The sequence below is a fragment of the Anolis sagrei genome, chromosome 2, assembly GCF_037176765.1.
Source record: "Anolis sagrei isolate rAnoSag1 chromosome 2, rAnoSag1.mat, whole genome shotgun sequence".
NCBI lineage: Eukaryota > Metazoa > Chordata > Lepidosauria > Squamata > Dactyloidae > Anolis > Anolis sagrei.
Window position 1 is genome coordinate 275,047,011 of NC_090022.1, and position 21,336 is coordinate 275,068,346.

Below are 21,336 nucleotides of genomic sequence, written 5' to 3' on the forward strand. Positions count from 1 at the left end.
TTAGGAAAGCTTTGCTTCACGACCTCTACTAAAACAAGCTCTCCTCCACAAATAATTTGTCCTTGTTTATCTCGTGTTTATCTTGCCTGAGTTTTTAATCTGTTTCTACCCAGTTTTCTTTTATACATTACATGTAGCTTGCCCATGTTATTGTGATTGTGTTTATTGTAATTTTATATTGCTATGTTCTCTTTTGTTTTATGTAATTGCGTTATTATTGTTTATTATTTGCATTTTCGGTTTTGTTTTATTTCATGTAATTGTTGTTTTTTGCTTGGCCTCATGTATGCCGCCCGAGTACCTATCGGGGAGGTAGAGCAGGGTACAAATAAAGTTTATTACTATTATTATGGAATCCTGGAATATGTAGTTTGGTGAGGTCCCATCAGTATTTGGAAGAGAGCTTTAAAGATCTTGTAAACTTTCATGATTCCATAGTATTGAGCCATGGCAGTTAAAGTGGTGTCAAACTTCATTAATTTTACAGTATAAATGCATCTTTGCTTAACAAGATATTTGATCAGTATTGCTCACTTTAGAGGACTAAGGATCAGGATGTATTCCAGATTTTTCAGAGCATAGATTAAGATGCTATCTGTAAAACCAAGGATAGGAACGCAAATAATGTCATAACAAATACTGAACCACATGTTGCATTGGTGATGACAACTCATAAACATTCCCTTCCAAGAATTAGTTCTTCAAAAAAGAAATTGTGCTTTTGTCTCACTAATCAAATTGAACTCTAATTGCCTCTTTGGAAGCTTTTCTTTGATAATAGTATATGAAATTGTGACAAGAAGAACTACAAAGAAAGGCTACAATTTACAACTCAACTCTGCAACCAAACACTGCAACCCAAACACAGACACTGTTTATGGTTGCATAACATTGCCCACTTCATTGCCAGACAAACTGAGACTCCCTACAATTTTTGATACCATTTTTCATAGATTCAGACATTCATTCTATCACTTGATTAGCTTTTTTAAGTTTAAAAAGGGATCCCAAAGAATTGCATATGAAAGTGAAGTTTTCTCTTGGGTGATGAATCATTTTATTTGCAAATTACAATCCTGTTTTGTAAAAACTGTCTTCATTTTTTCAGGTAGCCTTTTGTCCATTAAAATCATTGCAGAGTAAGTGTATACCTGTCTCACTCCTTTGATTTCTACATAATTAAAATAAGACAACCTCAATCAGGTTGTCAATTGGTAAGGACACATAAAAGCTCGTGAAAAATATCATTTAATACCATTTCCATTTGGCAAACAAGCGTTAAAAAAAATCAGGGGACTTGTGCTATAAATGTTTCAGAGGAATTTATTTCTAAGTAGGCATGCTTAGTATTGCAGTGTAAAAATAAACATTATAGAGAAACAGTTGAAAGGTTTGCAGTCTAAATTATGAAACCAATTGTTAATCCCAAGTAGAATAAACCCATTCAACCGATGAAAGTTATGTTTATTCTAGTTGGAACTAATAATTGTATTGACACCTAAACACATGTCTTATTCAAAGTTAATGCCCTACTTTAAAAATAATAATAACAATTCAAAGTGCTACACAGTTTAGCAAACAGGGCACCCAAACAAAACAGATAAGCATCTCAGATTAAGTAGGTAACACATCAGGAAGCCGTGGGAATTGTCTGCAGCTTTTCAAGGGTAAATGATAGGTGCTCATCTTCCATATTTATCACTGTTGCAGTTTCTCACAATACTGAGATGTCAGAGGGGCTATTAGAATTCAATTTGTTATCTAAGAAGAAAGCTCTGTAGAATTCAAGGGTTTTTTTCCTTTTAAAAAGGAGCTAAGCTTCCATTTTATGTAAACCAAATCAAGGAGCTGTAGACTCCAGGGCATAGCCTGGCATCCTTACAAAGATGCCAAATCAGCACTTCTTGGAATCTGCATGATTTTGGAACAGTCAGACTGGCACAAAGGTAACTCAGGAGACAACATTATATATATATATATATATATATATATATATATATATATATATATATATATATATAAAAATAAAATAACTTGCAGAAAATGTTAACCTGAATATCAGTTAGAATGCTAATGTTCTTCCCCTGACATAAACACAGACGGACAGATAGATAGATAGAGCCAAGCTGGCGCTTGCATTTTGACAGTGGCGGCTAACTGAGTAAATCTTGTTCCCTCCCAGCACCTGATTGTGCATCTCACATGATGGGGAAACATCTCCCAACTTGTCTGCAAGCTTTCTGAAAAATGGAATTAAACATTATTTAAATTGCTATCCAGACTGTTCCATATTTAGTGCCCAGATTATCCCACAAAGATGTTCCCTACTCATAAATTCCTAATTACAGTCTTCCTAAACCAGCAAGCACTTCAGTCCTGTCAAACAGCTCCAATAATTCAGCAATGTGAATGTGGATCATTTTCGAAAAATGAAGCAGTGCCCGACTAGCCAGCCAGTCGGCCAAAAAAAATGATTACTCAAGCCTCAGAGGGAAAGGATTATTTATGATAATCCATGCAATTCACATACTTGAACTCCTCATAAGATTTTCATTTTTCCTCCTTTAACTTCATTCAGAGGAGATGTGGGGGCAGGAAGGGGAACAAAATCCTTCAAACACTAGCCCCACACTCCTCATATTTTCGCCAAGCCTAAATCGGATTGTTCTGTAATTTCCACAATATTACAGTTCGATACAGTTTATGAGGAAAAATGTCCTTATTGATCCAGCTGTGAAAATCTCACGCTGAGCAGCCATGGGGGGCTAGGAGGTGAAATGACAGCAAAACTATGGCCTTAGATTCCGTGCTTAAACTAGTGTGAAGAATGCCTTCCCTGCTCACTCGTCATCATTAATTTCACTCTGTTACTGTTCTGAAGCAGGTTCTGGTCAACTAATCCGTGAACAGGATTTCTTTTTCTTTCAGTCAATAGTCATATTCTCTTTGGAATAATATATTTTCCCACAATGGACAAAGCAGCTGATGCCCACAGGCATGATGTCAAAGAGTTGCCCATTTGTGGAATCAAATACATCTAGTTTTCTTAATTATTATTCTATTCCTTTATTCATATCCTGCCTTTTTCACAAATCTGGGCCCCAAGGCAATGTATATGGTTTAAAATGAAAATAAAAATGCACATAGCTAAAAACATACAAAAAGTTATTACCATGAGAGTGTTAAACTGTATATAGAAATTATTGAATCAACTGTTAAGAGAAAAAGATGAAAATAATACAGCAGTACAGTTTGCTACTCAGCTTCCTCCTATGTATATCTTCTACTCCTCACCTGGTTGGGGAAAGGTTTGAAGGGACAGGGCACATTCTGTCTAGCAATAGGACCTACCACGAAGGAGTGATATCTGGGACAGACAAGAGACAAAAGTGAAAGGACTGCCCTCTTCCATCTCTTTTCGCCCCTTCTTTTTCTCCTTCCTCTACTCTCTATCTCTCCATCATGAGGAAAAAACCGTCTTACCAAACATCCACTATGAATCCTTATTAAGAACTTTTGATAATAGACCACCGTCTACATAAAAATAGAGGTGCATCTACATTGTAGAATTAAATATTTTGAAACCATTTTAAAAATGATGTATAAAATATCTTATATATTTACCCCAATGTATAAAATATCCTTTTTTGGTTAATTCAATACTTGATTGCTTAGAATAAATCTCTCCTACAATACTGGCCTGTTTCTTCCACCAACATGACAACAACATGTCTACCTACTTGGGGTAGATGTATAAAAAATACTTGTGATATTTTTGTGTCTTCAAAAGGGTGGAATTTCTCTACAGAAATGCACGGTAGGTAGACAAGGCAGATAAATCCTTTCCATTGATCACTAAAATTTTGGGAAATCAGCATCAATTGATGGTTGCATCTCCTACCCAAGAGTAGGAGGCAGGAACACAATCCTTAACTGGGCTAAAGAAGGATATATAATCAAATGATGAATGTCAGTTTCACATTGACATTAGATGTATCTTCAAAAATTACCTAAGAAAAACAGTAATTATCACAGATGTAAAACAGAGCCTCCCTGATCAGAAGTAGCATTTTAGGATTTGGCAATACAAGGCCAAAGGCCATATAAGCAATTGTTTTGGCACTCAATTTACTCATACTGCCACTGAAATTTGATAATAAACTTCAAAAATTCCTTTAAAGTAAATATTTCCTGCATGAATTAACATTTTAAAATATGCATTTCTTGGGGGGAGGGAGTGCATTGGTGGAAGAATATAATATATTTTGAATTAAAGGGGGAAATGGCTCCAAGGCCCACCAAAGCTGATTCCTCATGTATTATTTTAGTTGTTGGGGCAAACAAAAAACGTTTTCCTTTATTCCTTGTTTCTGAGATTTGAGATGTACATGATTTGGGTAGCTATTTGGCAAAATGATGGAATGAGACACTTGGTGTTCTTTAGCAAGTTACTTCATGATTCAAGAATAAGGATTAAAATGTAGAATGTCACACTTCTTTGGATGGATATGAATCTTCATTATAGCAAGTGGAATAGACTGACTTGGAATATGGGGGACACTCTCTTGGTAATTGGCCAGAAGCTGGATGGCCATCTCTCAATTGAAATAGCCTGTGGGATCCTTTCTGGTTCTACCATTTGGTGATTCTGGATTAGTCAGTTTATCCATCTAGCCCAGTGCTATCATCTCAGACTGTCAGTGGATCTCCAGAGTCTTAAGAAAATGTCTTTTCCAGCTTCTTTTATATATTTCTGGATTGCAAGACCTACTTCATTAAAAAAAGATATCATCAATGAACTACAACTGTTTTGTAGATAGCATTCAACACCTTGGACAGGTCTTTTTAAATATGGAGCACATTTATCATTCCATAGAATCATGGAATCATAGAATTGGAAGAGACCTCGTGGACCATCCAGTCCAACTCCCTGCTAATAAGAAGAAAAATCACATTCAAAGCACCCCCAACTGATGGCCATCTAGCCTCTGTTTAAAAGCCTTCAAAGAAGGAGCCTCTGCCACACTACATGTAGCCCCCCACCAGGTTTTCATGAAAGAATTGGCAATAAATTATTGAGTACGGTGAAAGCTGGAATTCTCATCACAAAAACAAGTGGAATTTTTAAAAAACATGATGGTGTATACATTTTTATGGAAAAAAGATTCTATATATAGCCAGATTGCTAACAGGAGCTGGGTACAGAGAGCATATGACTCCTCTGCTATGCCAGCTCCACGGGCTGCCAATTAGCTTCTGAGCACAATTCAAAGTGCTGGTTTTGACCTATAAAGCCCTAAACGACTCCGGCCCAGTTTACCTGTCTGAACGGATTCTCCCCTATGAACCATCAAGGTTACTAAGATCTTCCGGAGGGGCCCTGCTCTCGGTCCCACCACCCTCCTCATCGCTTCTGGTGGGAACGAGGGACAGGGCCTTCTCGGTGGTGGCCCCTCGGCTTTGGAATTCCCTCCCACCAGAAATTAGATCTGCTCCTTCCCTCCTGACCTTTAGAAAGCTAATAAAAACTTGGCTTTGGAATATGGCATTTGATGATTGAATCAATAACCCTTGTCCACAAGGAAGGATGGCGATGAATTGTGACTGTATCTGACGACTTGGCTTATGTAATGTGATGATGTATTCTATTGTATTTTATATTTTAATGTATAATGATGATGCATTGTGCTATTTTTTATATTACTGTATATGAACACATGTTGTGAACCAGCCTGAGTCCCTCCTCGGAGGTGAGAAGACCAGTATATAAAACTTCTAAATAAATAAATAAATAAATCTGAAGTGAACTCTGGACTATGTCTCCAAAGCTGTGTCCAACAGCATATTTTGGAGTTTTACTTTCAGATACACTGGAATAAACAATAAAAATGTATTTACTCCCATCACATGTGAAATGGCAAAGGTTGAATTCAGCTGAATACCCTGTGCTCTATTCATCTAATGAAACCAACTGAAGAGTGGGGTTTCACATCACGGTCCCTTATCACACACAGAAGAAAATCAAGTCTGTATTTGCCTTGGCACAGCTCCTCACAAAGTCAACATGACCCATGATAACAAAAATACAATTAAATAAACTCTCTTTCTTCAGCAACACGAGTCATCAAGACCTATAGTCCATTTTCAATTATTTGCTTTAAAAGGTATGCCTGCCCCAATTGGTTATGCTTGGAGGATTCCTGATGATTGTGGATTCTGGATGTCATAGATCTCAAAGAATGTAGAATCAGTATAACATAATGGTTTCAGTGTTGCCCTAAGAATCTGGTAGACTAAGGTTTAAATTCTTGCTCAGTCATCAAAACTCACTGGGTGATCATGGGTAATGCTCTCAGTATAAGAGAAAAGCAATAACAAACTTTGTCTGAGTACGTTTTGGCCACAAAGCCTTATGATAAGAGATCCATAAAGGCAAGACCCCAGAGGTAACTTTCCCACCGTCTGTCTTATTTACATACAGAAACAATAGTGGTGGTATAACTGCTTTAGCTAGGTTTAGATCTCTGGGCAAAAGCTAGGGTTAGATCTCTGGGCAAAAACAATGTACTAACAGTTCAACATTGGCACTTTGATGTGTTGAAGCTCACAAGAGTTTCAGCACCTAATGTCTTCACTTTCATTTTCATTTACATTGTAGTCAGGTTGTAGTTAACCAGGCATTATACATAGTTTGAGGTTATTGTTTTATGGTGTTTGCATTGTTCTTTTCCATACCAAAAGGATGTCTAGCAGAAGCAAAGGCCTTTTTGTTCCTGTAGTCATAGACATGAATGTAAAATGCAAAATTACCTGTTCAGAATATTTCCTTTTTCATCACGTTTGGCACTTGTTCTTTTATCTAACATATGAGAAAGTACAAGTTGTTCTAAAGCAAATGTGAAGCACGAAGATAAAAATGTTAATTGTATGCTTCACAAGTTAAGTAACACACACGGCTGGCTAAACGGAGGGGGAGGGCTGTCAATTAAATCTGGGGACTAGAATTACTTAGCTGTACCACTGGCAGTGGCCTAAATCTTATGGCTAGTCCTGTGCCGAGTACATCCACTGAATCTGTTGCTGGAATGGTAACTCAACTCTCCTGAAAATCCTATTCATCAATTACTCTACTTCAGTATTGAGTAATAATTGGATTTAAACTGGGATCAGAATTGTATAGTCCAATAGATGTTGTTGGGGCTGGTCCTATCCAGTAAAACTAGGGGTGGGGGATTTTGAGAGGAGAATTGTTGTGCAAATGTTTCCATCTCATCCATGAACTGGAGTTGCCAGTCCGAGATGCTTTTTTTTTTGTCTGATATACTTCTTTGTCTTTAATATCTATGGCCTCATCAGATACAGTCTTCTATGCATCTTCTCGTTTCTCTATGCTGCCAAAACGGAGTTCCACTGAGCATCACATGACACAAGGCAACTTCTGGTAGGACTCTGTGGGGCTCCGTTTGGCAGTGTAGAGAAATGGAGACCAAAGTCTTACTCGACTCCTAACTGGAGTGGGAAGTGGGAAAATGATAGAAAATGATGTGGGATGGGAGGCCGTCCCAAAAAACTGGCGGGACAATGGTAGGAAACGCTTTCCCTTTGCTTGTCAGATGAAGTCCTATATATAGCATGATATGGTCCTCTTTGTAATGGAGCTAACTGAATTTGACAGGAGCGATCCAGAGAGATATGCATATCTCTTATCCAAAATGCTTGAGACCAGAAATGTTCTGTATTCTGTATGTTTTTAACAAGCTTTTGGCATACTTGCATATATATAATTAGATGTTTTGGTGATAGGACTCGAGACTAAACATGAAATTAATTTATGTTCTATATACACCTTATGTACACAGCCCAAATTTAATTTTATAGACAATATTTTTTTAAAAAATGTGCACACAACAAAGTTAGTGTACAATAAACCAGCAGAAAGCAAATATGTTACTATCTCAGCCACCTATGTGTACATTTTTGAATTTTTTTAATATTTCTGATTTCAGAACCTTTACTTATTTCAGTTTAATTTTGAAGACTTTATCAATGTTTACTTATTTCTCCGTATTTGACTGGTAAGAACATGAGGATTGAAATGATTTTTTTAAAAAACACACACACACACACACACAATGTAGTAGAAAGCAAAACAGGCAAGTTTCCACATTCCCATCTAGAACAAGCAGCTCATTCTCCCCAGTATCGTTCCTGAATAGCATATATTTCTGGGGAGAGGGTAAGATAACATCAGCCTGTTTTAATGAAAGAGGGCCAGGATATCTAATCAATGGACACACAATCCATCAAGGCTGCATGCTCTGACGACCTCAGTCCTCACACGCTCCACCCATGTGTACCACAATAGAGCAACAAAAAAAGAGTCACGTCTTCAATGTAGGCTGAAACAAAAAAACTGCTTTTTCTTGTTTACCAGTTCAACAAGCTCACTGCTTTATGAAGGAAGTTTCTTACATTCCTGCTTACCTACCCAGCCATAAGTAAGAGCTACTTACCGACACTTGGACATGCATGAATGTATGTGCGCAAACACATTACGCTAGGGTAGGGTAATTAGGTAACCTGAATGTAGTTACAGAATCAATAACGGCAGATTCTATGCATCTTTCCACAAAGATAAATCCAACTAAATGTAACAGAACTTACTGCTAAGTATGTTAGATGGCAGCAGAGCAGCACAGTACATAGGGAGCTTTCTTACACTGAATATGAACATTGAACCCTCTGCCTATATGTGCCTTCAAGTTGACTGTCACCTTATGACAACCCCATTACCTTCACACCATTTACTTAGGCAAGGAATACTCAGATGTGGTTTTGCCAGTTCCTTCCTCTGATATATTGCATACAGCACCTGTTATTTGTTGGCAGTCTCCCATTCAAGTTCTAACCTGGGCTGACCCATCTAACCACCTAGTATCAAATCTGGGAAGGAGTAGCTCTACAAGACCTCAGGCAAGAATCTTCTCCAACCCTACCTGGGAGTTTGTGGTATTTCCTAGTAGTGTCCCATCCAAGTACTAAACAAGAAGAGGAAGTAGGCTTGTTTTCCACTGCCTTGGTGACTAGGGCTAAGGAGGAGGAGGAGGAGGAGGAGCCGCCGCCGGTGCCACCGCCGCTGCAGCAGCAGCAGCAGCCGCCACCGCCAGTAAAGGTGGTCCCAGTGGTGAATGGCACACTGGGTGCAGTGCCTTAAGACCTTGGCTTGCACTTAAACACAATCAGTGCTGACAAAATTACCATCTGTCAGCTGTAAAAGGCCATCCTACTGGGATCTGCACACATTATTCACCAATACATCACACAGTTCTAGACACTTTTGAAGTGTTCAACGTGTGATCCAATACAACAACCAGCAGAGTGACCTTGTTTGCGGTGTACTGATCTTGTTGTGTTTCAATAATAATAACAACAATAACAATAATAATAACAACAACAACTTTATTTTTATACCCAACCACCAATAGATTCTAATTACTTGGATCTGTAAGTTCAAATGATAGGAAATGAAAGTCCACTTGAACATTAGGAGGAACTTCCTGCCAGTAAGAAGTGTTCAACAGTGGAATTCATTGCTTTGGAGCATGGTGGAGGTTCCTTCTTTGGTAGCTTTTAAACAGAGGCTGGATAGCCACCTGTCAGGGATGCTTTGATTGTGTTTTTTCTGCATGGCAGGGGCTTAGACTTGATAGCCTGTGTGTCCTCTTCCAACTCTATTATTCTATGATTCCAACTCTGACCCTGCTTACCTACCAAAGACAGATAAAAATAGATATTTGGGAGGTAGGTTTCAAAAGTTGATCCATCTGAGTTCAATAGAATATAGTTATATATACACATGACTTACAGCCTTACACCATCATCATCTTTATAACTAGGAAAAACCTTCAATGTAAGCATTGCCAATGCTGTCCATCTTCTACATCTCATACACCATTTGCAACAAAAAATATCAACCTGTCTCTCTGTACAGCAGAACTGGCTTATGCTGACTGGATCCCATAATATAATATAACAAATATAATAATATAATATAATATAATATAATATAATATAATATAATATGTTGCCTAGTCTTTCATTTCCATTTTTGTGTACTCACTAAATAATTGGACAATGTTTTTATTAGGAGACACAAATGATGTATGCTTTTAGTATTCTTGTTATGGTTTTATATTATGTGTTAATGTTTTAAAATGTTTTATGGTGTTTTTGGGCATCAAATCATTGCCATTGTAAACCACCCTGAGTCGCCTAAGGGCTGAGAAGGGCGGTATACAAATATAGTAAATAAATAAATAAATAAATAAATAAATAATGCATTGTCTTTCCTCTATGAAATTATGGGCACCCTGGTAACAGAAATGGTCGTCACCTGCAGCAATAAGAAGAGAAAACATGGTCAGAAGTACCTGTCAGCTGTGTGGGAAATTAGAATTCATGTCAAGAACTAAGTGAGAGTGGTTTCAGTGCTGTTTAATGTGGTTAACATTTCTCTTATTCACTTTCTCTCACACACATACCCCTTTCTCTCCCCCACCCTTTGTCTTTCCTCAGCAAACAGTCTCACAACTGTGTCTTCTGCAGACAGATACACAGAGCAGGATGAGCAATGACTGAAACGGCAAACAGCAATACCACACAATTGCATCAGCACCATTTCCAGTTGCTGTAATTATATAAATTGTGACCATCATTGTCTGCATATGTTTATTCATTTATTAATGTGTGCATCATCTTTCTGCTAACAAATTTCATTTGAAATCCCTACGAGTGGTTAAAAACAAATAAAAATAAGTGCCATTAAAATATTGTATAAACCAGATTAAAAATGCATAAATTAGAAAAAAACAGCAACAAAGTACTGAGTTCTTATCCCTCAAACAACCCAGTTGAGATGCCTATTTGCAAAAAGATTTTCCCTGCCAGTAGAAACAGAACAGAAGTCGTGCCATAATCTCCTTCAGCAAGGAGTTCCAGGGGGTCTATTTCACACTATATTTGCACTTGCAAGTGCATGATCCTGCTGACAAAACTATAGTTTGCAAGCAATACAAACTATATCTCCCAGGATCTTGTGAATATCTAAATATTCTAGGAGCTGCATTCTAAAAAAAGAAACACTTTCAAACTCAGTTATATTTTCAGTTACTGACTTCAGAATATGAGCTGAGAAGTTTCTAGCTCAAATCTCTGCCATGAATTTGTTACACAGACCCATGAAAGCTAATCCATCAGACTCCTTTCAATCTCTGCAAAAGGATGGGTCTGTGATAATATAAAGATTAGTAAGATAATAGATATGAATTGCTCAAAGCACTCTACAACAGATACGTAAATGCAAAGTGTTATCAACATGAGCCAGCCCAAGTATGTCCTTGATTTGAAGCAAAGAATCATTATCCATGACAAGTACAAGGAATGAGATTCTGGCTAATAATCATCATCAGTAAGCATTGGCCATTAACTATATTAATACCCATCATCGTCATCCCAAATCACTGATACCCATCTGTGCATTTGAAATCTTAACAATAAATCAACATGGCACAGAAAAGGTCATTTGGTCTCTGCCTTAAGCTATTGGTCATTTGTAGAAAACATCTTTACAACCATTGATGAGAAAGGCAAATCCATTAACTTCATCGGTTTAATTGTACATGCTGTTTGTAATATATAGTTGTAATGCTGTATGAAATCTGAACACATATTGCAAAGCTTGTTTCTTTTCCATTTGATAAACTCTTTCCATACTGCAAGTCACTTTTGGTTGCTTACCCTGGACTGTTCTCTGACCTATAAGAAGCACTCCTTGAATATCAAGCAAAAAGTGAGTGCTAGAAACAATATCATATGAAAGCTGACTGGTACAACCTGGGGGTCACAACCAGATACAGTGAAGACATCTGCCCTTGTGATTTGCTACTCTGCTGCTGAGTATGCATGCCCAGTGTGGAACACATCTCATCATGCTAAAACAATGGATGTGGCTCTTAATTAAACATGCCACATTATCACAGACTGTCTGCACCCTACATCACTGGAGAAATTATACTGTTTAGCCAGTATCGCACCACCTGACATCCACCAGGAAGTAGCAGCCAATAATGGATGGACCAAGACCTATTCCCTCAACCCATGGATATCAGCCAATGCCTTAAATCAAGAAATAGTTTTCCAAGATCTACAAAGATACTCACAGGAACACCTCAGCAAGCAAGAGTCCAAAAGTGGCAGGCTAAAACCTGATATCTCAACCCATGGCTGATAGCAAATGAGAGACTCCCCCCTGGGCACACAGAATACTGGGTGACTTGGAAGGCACTGACCAGGCTGTGCTTGGGCACCATGAGATGCACTTTAAGAAATGGGGGCACAAAGTGGATTCCACAACATGTGAGTGTGGAGAAAAGCAAACCACAGACCACCTATTACAATGCGGTCTGAGCCCTTCCACATGCACAATGGAGGATCTTCTTATAGCAACACCAGAGGTACTCCAAGTGACCAGCTATTGGTCAAAGGACATTTAATATAATATTAAGTTTTAAAATTTGTGTTTTTAAAAATATATATTACAACTATCTCCTTGGTTCTTTCCTGATATGATAAATAAATAAAATAAATAACTCTTTCCAAAAAAGTGATAGAAAGATTACTTATGTCAAAGACATATATCCATTGGTATTCATAAATACCAGCACATATCCAGTTGAGTTAAACCTAATTAGAACATTAACATCAACAGAACTCCATAGCAATTCAGTATAGGTCTGCTCAAAAGTAATCCCATTTGATTTCATTGGCTGCACACTCAAGGAACAGTATACGCAACTTTAACCCAGGGCTAAAGTTTCATAAGTCATTTCCCACATATGTTTGGACTTCATTCATTCAAATGAAAATATCAGCTGGAAATTAAATAATAGTTTTAAAAGGCTTTTATTTGAGAAAACAACAGAACTAATTTATATTCAATCTTATTTCCATACAGCAAAGTTAATTTAATAAGAAGTCATTATCATTACTGTATTCAGAACATCTTCAATTGGAATCTATATCAGTGGTGGCTGCCTGCTTCAGTGTCGATGGGACAAGGAATATGCTTAGGGTTTTAGTCTGAATTTACTCTGGGAAAAGGGTTTAAGCACGATTGATAGTTGCATAAAAAGTTCAACATAAAATGGATTTACTACCATGCTGATATGAGACCAACTAACTGCCAAAGATCTTGGAACACATTTACTGAAACGAATGTTTTGCTGATTTCTTATATTCCACTTTAATTTCTGTAATATTAAGGTCTTCCTGAAATGGAATGGTTTCCAAATTAGTTCCTAGATATTCCCAACAAGCCAGGAGCATAGAGGCCTTTACAGCTGCAAAAGGACATGTACCAACCCCCTCCCCCCCAAAAAAAACCCAACAACAACAACAACAAGAAAACATATGAGAAATTGGTTTTGCTTATATTTAATGGAAATGGCTTCTATGTCACCAGGGCAAAAAAACTATTCCAAGTTTCAGCCTAACTTTGAAAGGAAAGTACTCATGTGCTAAATCTATATCTGAATTAAGCTTTGGAACCTTGGACAGCTCCTTCAATCTAAATCAAAATCTAGGATATATTTTCTCCCACACATTCAGCATGCTCTCTCTCACACACACGCATGCACACACACACACACACGTACACAGAGAGAAACATAAAAGCCACAAATTGCCAGTTGTGTAATGTAAAGTTACTGTAGATTCAATTGCACATTCAAATCTATTTGTCGGCTATCATTTGATTTTTGTGTTTTTCTTTGCATCTTGCCATGAAGTTCTCTTAATTAAAAAAATTAATTTTAAAAAGCATACACTGTAGGATCCAATCACATTAGGAAGATTTTGATGCTCTTTCATTTTTTTTTCCTCTGGTTTGTACAATTCTCCTAGTTTGCCTAGTTTTCTTGCAAACCTTGTTGATGTTATATAGTCAGTCCCCTGGTTACAAACAACATTGGTTCTGTAGGTTTGTTCTTAAAATGAATTAAGTTGTAAGTTGGCACAGTTACATTTTTAAGTGTAACTCCAGCCATTTGTTTTTAGTTTTGGATGAATTTACACCCCTCTAACATTTGTTTTGCTATCTGTACACCTTATTTTCTATCCTTGTCACAATTGAATTTTGAAAAAAAAAATGGGTTGTCATGGAAACAAGAATTGGTGATAAAACTTCAGTGGAAACACCTTTTCCCCATGATAACTCTTACATGAGTGAATTTCCCTCTTAAAGGTGCCTCTTAGAGGTAGATTTCCTCTCACTTCCTGTTTTCTTATCCCTGTTCTTAACTAGGTATCGGAGGTAAGTCAGATTTCTATAAACTCGAGGACTGCCTGAAATGGAAAACCATGTTTTATTTCACTCTGAGTTGCTTCATTTGTCTGAATACGGGTATAGTTTCATGATTTTCCTGCACATCATTTTGGGCACCATTTAGGATGGAAAACACCTCTCAAACAGTTGCATCAATGATATAAATTATGTCTGGTCACCCTAAAAAGTAGGAGGCTGAATTATATTACTATTTAGGCCAAAATAGTTGAACACCTCTTTCATTCTTCTGTACGCATACATACACTGAAATCCTGAGTGTGAATACAGGAAATCCAAGCTCAGATACATCTACACAGCTCAACAGGATTTGGGCAATTCTCAGTTCATCAAGACCACTTTACATAGGAAGGCATAGTCCTAGATGTCTCATCTCGTGACTATTCAGCATTGAAAAGGCTCACAGGAGAACATGCACACCTACTCCAACATGTTGTATATGAAATGACTTTGGAAGATACAACAATTCTATATATGATTAACCTGTAATGACTCATTCCTACATGCAAATCATCACAGTAGACGTCAAGTGATGAATATGCTCAGTCCTCAGCCAAATCTATATATAAATGGGTTTAAAAAATAGCCTCATGAGAACATATCAGAAAATACTTGACAAGGTTGTGCATTTTTGGTGGGTCTAGGGAGCAATTTCTGCCTTTAATGCTTTCCAGGAGCTATACATTGGCAAGCCACCCCAAAAAATCAAAAATACAAATCCAGAATTGAGCAGATGTCCACTTTTGGATCTGAAACATGATCAGGCCTTTTTAAAATGATGTATATTGTAAGGGAGCCTATGACTTATAAAAATGGATTTGTGCTCCTGGAGGCTTCAATAAAATGCAACTCACGCCATTCTTGCAAGAATAAAAAGAGGTATGGGAAAGTCTAGGGTGGTGTATGATCCAAAATCAAACAGAATGATAGTTTTACAAATACATTTTATGCTCATTGTTAGTCTTTAAAGCACAAAGCCAGAGATGACAAGAAGATAAACTTCCTGTTACTTAGGATCAATGCAACAAACTGTTTGCACACTGTGTACCAAAGCTGCAATCACTAAAAGATGATCTGTGAAAGAAAAAAAGTGCCCTGTGGCAACATCTATGCTAAAACATTTATTATGAATTTTCATGGGTCGTGTACTTCACTTCATCAGATTCATTAAATCTTATCCAGAATTTCAGGTTTACTGATAACTTTAATGTTTATGAGTGTGGTCAATAATGTCAGAAGGAAAGTAAAAGCAGAAAACACAGATAGTGACAATTACAGTAATAATACTGGACCTTCACGAAGTGACTGCTGATAACAGAAGCATCTTAACACTAGATAAACCAACTGAAGTAGCATTTATGGCAGACTGGGAGATCTGTGGCCCTCCTGATGTTGTTGGACTCCCAACTTCCACCAGCCCCAAAAAGCCTGACAATACTCAGGAACGATGGAAACTGGTGTCCAGTTCTTGAGAACCAAAGATTTCATGCCCTTCTCTTCTTCCATTTTTAATGTGTGGTTCCCTGGCACACTATCCTAATGCCTGTGCCATGAACCCACAATTCGTAATACAGTACCAACCCTGTATCCATGTGGTCTCAGTTTCACTGATCCACATCCAACAAAATTTGTCCTCTCTAGGCATTTTTCAGATCAGGGCTACTGAAACTTTTTCTACTCATGATCCCTTCCCACTTCATTTTTTTTTTACATGATCCCGGGTATATAGGTATAGAATCAAACATTTACTGGAAGGTGGAGAACCACTGGTCTAGCACATTGTAAACATTGCATCTTGTTGTTAACAGATTCATGTAATGTCTAAAACAGCCACTAGGCCAGATTTTTCATAAACCCAACACAGTTAAGAAGACCCCATTTGGGATCAGGACCCACGGTTTAAGAAACAATGTTCTAGATCATCTAGAATGATTATATGACTTTTTGAGCCAGAAGTCCTCCCTTTCAATAGAATTCACTATTATCCACAGTTTCTCATATCCATGAAAATATGATCTGTACCATGCTAGGAGAGAAGCAAACAGTTTCTGACATATAGCAAGGGAAGGGATTTTTTTTGCATATGGAGAGAAATGGAGCAGAGGTCTCCTCAGCACACCTCAAACAAGATGCCACATCAGTTAATGCCACAAGAGCCTGAGCCTGATTGTCATGACAATACCTCTAATGTGAATTAGTAGGAAGTCAAATTGTGGCATTCACGCATTCGGAATCAGTATGTCCATCAATCCTAAATCTTAGACAATGCTATCAACCACCAGATAAGCACACCTAGGTTGCAGATCCAGGAAAGGGAGGGTTGTGTGTGTGTATGTTTTGCAGTAAGCTAAACTGTAGGTTCATGGGTCACATAGAAATGCTTTTGAAACCTTACATTCTAAGAACATGCATTCCCTCATCCTTTGCACAATTGGGTGCATCAGAATGAACTGAATCGGGAAAACACAATGGATTTAGATGTTACTTAATTCTGCATTTTTTATTCAAAGTCCATAAACACCTTCCAGATATGGACCACAAGAACAGAATGGATAGGATCTTGGAATATGCATAATCTGTGTCTCATAGTTTTAAAAAACCAGAAGCACAACCACTGGAGATATAAATCTAGTCAGAGCAGTACCATGGGAGTTGCTTAACCTTTTCCCCTTGGGCCACTTTTGCCAATTAAAATGAGCCTCTCTGCTCCTTTTCTCCCTGCTGAGGTCCATAAATGGTTTCCCTGATGGATGGGAAAGTAGTTGAACCGATATTTCATATCATCTTCTGGAATCTCCTTCTCATGAAGCAACAATGTTTTTCCAGCAATCCTTCTACACACATTTGGTTTTTTTCATCAATATAAATGGTTGAAACTATTAAGAACTGTTCACAATGTAATTCTAGTTAGACAACACACCAGAAAAAAGCAACTTCATTTATCTAAAATTTGAAAGTCTCTAGACATTTTAACAATGTGGCTTTTCTATCTCACTGGGCAGATTATGCATGACTTTAAAAGAAGCTATTGTCAATTTAGACGTGCAAAAATACATTCAAGTATACATTCAAGTTCTAGAGCTATCCCAGTACATAGACACTGTGAATAATGTAATTCTCTGTCATAATTACTTGGTTCAATATTTGAGTCCCCACACAGAGATAGGACGGGATACAAATAAAGTTGTTGTTATTTTCATGTCAGGCGTGACTTGGGAAACTGCAAGTTGCTTCTGGAGTGCGAGAATTGACCATCTACAAGGACATTGCCCAGGGGATGCCCGGATGTTTTACTATCCTGTGGGAGGCTTCTCTCATGTCCCTGCATGGGAAGCTGGACCTAGTTCCTTGGATTCAAACCACCGACCTTTTGGTCAGCAGTCCTGCTGGCACAAGGATTTAACCCATTGTGCCACCAGGGTCCTATTATTATTATTATCATTATTATTATTATTATTATTAGATAAATAACAAGATTGATACACGGCAAACAAGATCTCTCTGCTGGCTTTGATTACGTCAGACACTTCGCAAGTGTCCAGGACTTTGTGAGGTATCGACGAATAATGAGAGCAGATCCAAGTAGCCGACAGATGGTAATTTTGTCAGCAATGGTTGTTTTTAAGTGCAGGCCAAGCTCTTTAGGCACTGCACTCAGTGTGCTGATCACCACTGGGACCACCTTTACTGGCTTGTGCCAGAGTCTTTGCAATTCTATCTTTAAATCCTCATATCGTGCAAGCTTTTCCAGTTGCTTCTTGTCAATCCTGCTGTTGCCTGGGATTGCATTATTATTATCATTATCATTATTACAGATGTGACTGTTTTGTGCACCATAAATTTTATTGGTTTTTTATTTTATCTATCTGCAGCATTAAAACAGAAAGTGAAAACAATATTTACTTCTACTTGTCATCTTTTTATACTGTGCTGAACAGTCATGGGGCTGTTTAAATGGATGTCGTGAAGTATTACAAACACTGCCTGCTCTGCCTGACTTTTGTCTCACCCGTGAAAACCCCTTTTTCTTTCTCCAGGCTTCCTTTCCCCCTTTTTTTCTCCTTTACACCTGTCAAAAATAAGTCTGCAAGCCGGGGCAAGTGAAGAACAAGCAAAGGCAAAGCAGGAAAGAAGAGAACTCTTGATCAATAAGTGCTGATGACTAATCATCACTCCCCACCTGTTCCAGGCCAATATTTCTTCCCAAAGAAGCCTCAAGGCATCAAGTAGTTCAACTGCTACCTTCAAAGGAAAGGACCAGAAGGAAGGCTGACATTCCTTACTTACCACTAGTGTGGAAACAAAACCTAAAAAGCTATCTTTATTTATAGTCATACCTTTTGGATCCTCCCACGTAGGTGAAGGTGAAAGTGGAATCGGCGTATCTGAAATCTAAAACATAAGAGAGCCATGTTGAGACTGATGAACATCCTGGTGTATGTTGTGCTTGGTTGCATGAACCTGTGTGTGTACCCTTGCCCTTGCCCTGCTTCCCACTCTGCCACAAATGTGAGCACCAGAAATAGTAACAGTCACAAAGCAGCCAAAGATGAAATAATACAGCAGCATCATCCCCCCCCTTGCCCCCTCCTTGCAACAAGTGCCTTGGTGCTATGGCAACAGAAGAAATGTCCATCCTCAGCCAAGGCAACAGGCAGTCAAGAGCCAGACAGCTCAAGGCAAATCGAGCATTTAAAGTAATGATCAGAGGGAAGCAGCCAGCAAAATATCGAAGTGTTACATTAGGAGAGATGTCTGTTTGTGTGTTGGGGTGGGGTGGGGGGGGCAAGCAATGGGAACCGATCACAAAAAGGCAACAGTGCAGGCTGGAGCGTAAGAGGATAAACACTGGTTAAGTTCCCCCCTGGCAAAGGGGTCTTTCTTTCCAGCCATGAGGGAGAAAACAGGGAGAATGGGCAAACATTATTCAGGCAAAAATGGGGGGGGGGGGACAACCACAAAGCAAAAGGCAGACAGGGTGAGAGCACAGAAAAGGCTTGGTAAGAGAAGGAGGCAAAATATATCTCTCGAAATGCAATGGAATTGGGGGGAAAGCATAGTTAGCATAGTCCCAGACTACTTCTGTGCTCAGCCCTGCTTATATATAGAGAGAGGGGGGGGGGGGGGAGAAAAGCAGGGCTGGGCACTATATATATAAATATATATGCTCTCTCTGTATATATGTGTGTGTGTGTTTATATTATATCTAGATAGATAGATATCTAGAAGCTGGGCTGGACACAAAAGTGGCCTGGGACTATGCTACATAGATAGATAGATAGATAGATAGATAGATAGATAGATAGATAGATAGATAGATAGATAGATATAAAAGTCGGGCTGGGCACACACACACACACACACACACACAGAGAGAGAGATGCAAACACACACATACACACACACACACACCAGGCGTAGATGTGGGGAGGAAGGCTGTTTTGAAGCATTGGAAGCAGCTATTCGGATCCACCATGGGGTGATACACAACTGTCGCTCAGCAAACGCACACACCGTCCAAAATGAAGAGGAAGACATGATGGCAACACAGCCCTCCTGGAATCAACATGTGGGGTGATGGGGGAGGCGCCCCCAAGACCAAGACCAAGACCAAGGCCAGGGGGGCATCCTGTGGCCAAGTGGGCCTGGGAGGGAGGGAGCCTGGGAGAGACCCGCCTGGCAAGGCTGCCCTGCTCACCTGCAAACAGGCAGTCCTTTTCCGCCTTGCACGCTTGGATCACAATGTCAATATCCTTCTGAATCCTCTCTTGCCTTGAACACATCCCCATGAACTAAATCCCTGGGGGAGGAAAAAAATAAAAATAAAACAAAAAGGGGGGGGGCAGGCTTTGGGCTTTCCACTGCCTTTCTCTTCTTTTTCTTCTTCCTCTTCCTCTTCTCTTTCTTCCTCTTCGCCTCTTCTTCCTCCTCCTCTTCCTCCTCCTCCTCCTCCTCCCTCCCTGTCTCGCTCGCCGGCTTCCTTCTCTGCCAGCGTTGAGAGGCAGCTAAAAGATGGAAACCCGGGCGGCACGCGGGGCGAGGAGCGGAGCAAGGCGGTGGAGATGGTGGTGGTGGTGGTGGAGATGGAGATGAAGCGGGAGGAGGAGGAGGAGGAGGAGGAAGCGCTTCCTCAGAGCCGCCCGGCCGACCGCTCGCTCTGGCATGCCCAGATGTGGAGCTCCGGGGCGCTGTGTTGATATTCTTAATGTGATGTTATGATGGTTCCTTCCCCTCTCCCTCCCTCCCCCCTCCCTTCCCGGGCAAAACAGAAGCTCCGAAACAAGTGGAGGAGGAGGAGGAGGAGGAGGAGACGGGAGGCTGGGGCCGCTGGGCTTCTCAGGAGCCTAACGCCGCCGCCGGAGGAAACGGAGCTTTCCCATCCGCTCTGCCTGCCTTGCCTTCGGGGCTGCTGCTGCTGCTGCTGGGGAGATGAGGAGGAGGAGGAGGAGGAGAACAACAGCCCCGAAGGAAGCGGCGGCGCGAGGCTCGCTGGCTTTCAGTCTCTCTCTCTCTCTCTCTCTCTCTCTCTCTGTGTGTGCGCCTCCTTCCCTTCCCTTCCTTTCCTTTCCCTTCCCTTCCTCTCTCCCTCCCTCCGGGCCCCACGCGCGCACGCAGCGGCGGCTCCCTCCGAGGCCGAGCCTCTTCTGCAGCGACGCCAAGCCGCAAACCCCTCCCCTCGCCGACCAGCCACACGCACCTCCACACACACGCACACACACCCGCCCCACGGACTGTGGCTCTCCGACACGGGCGGGCGGAGGAGGAAGCGAGCCGCCTCCAAGCCTGGCTGGCTCCCTCCGGAGGGGCCTTGCGGAGGGCCAAGCAGGCTGCCCGTGGTTCGGAGAGGAGGGGGGGGGGGAATAGCAAGTAGCGTCGCCACGATACATCCTGGTTTCTTGTGTTCTCTCGAGCCCCCTCCCCTCCCCTCCCTCCAACTG

At 39.9% G+C, this 21,336-nt stretch overlaps 1 protein-coding gene across 2 annotated transcripts in view; it reads right to left on the minus strand.

Annotated features, from left to right (window-relative positions):
- The window catches only part of PARP8 (poly(ADP-ribose) polymerase family member 8), a 204,734-nt gene extending 183,786 nt beyond the window's left edge, over positions 1-20,948 (minus strand). For both annotated transcript variants that reach the window (XM_060761469.2, XM_060761468.2), the window contains exons 1-2: positions 20,097-20,948; positions 18,736-18,790 (exon numbers count right to left, since the gene is read on the minus strand). In XM_060761469.2, the coding sequence (XP_060617452.1) occupies positions 18,736-18,790; positions 20,097-20,187 (146 nt within the window). In that variant the 5' untranslated portion in view covers positions 20,188-20,948. The remainder of the gene's footprint in view (positions 1-18,735; positions 18,791-20,096) is intronic.
- Between the last annotated feature and the right edge of the window lie 388 nt (positions 20,949-21,336).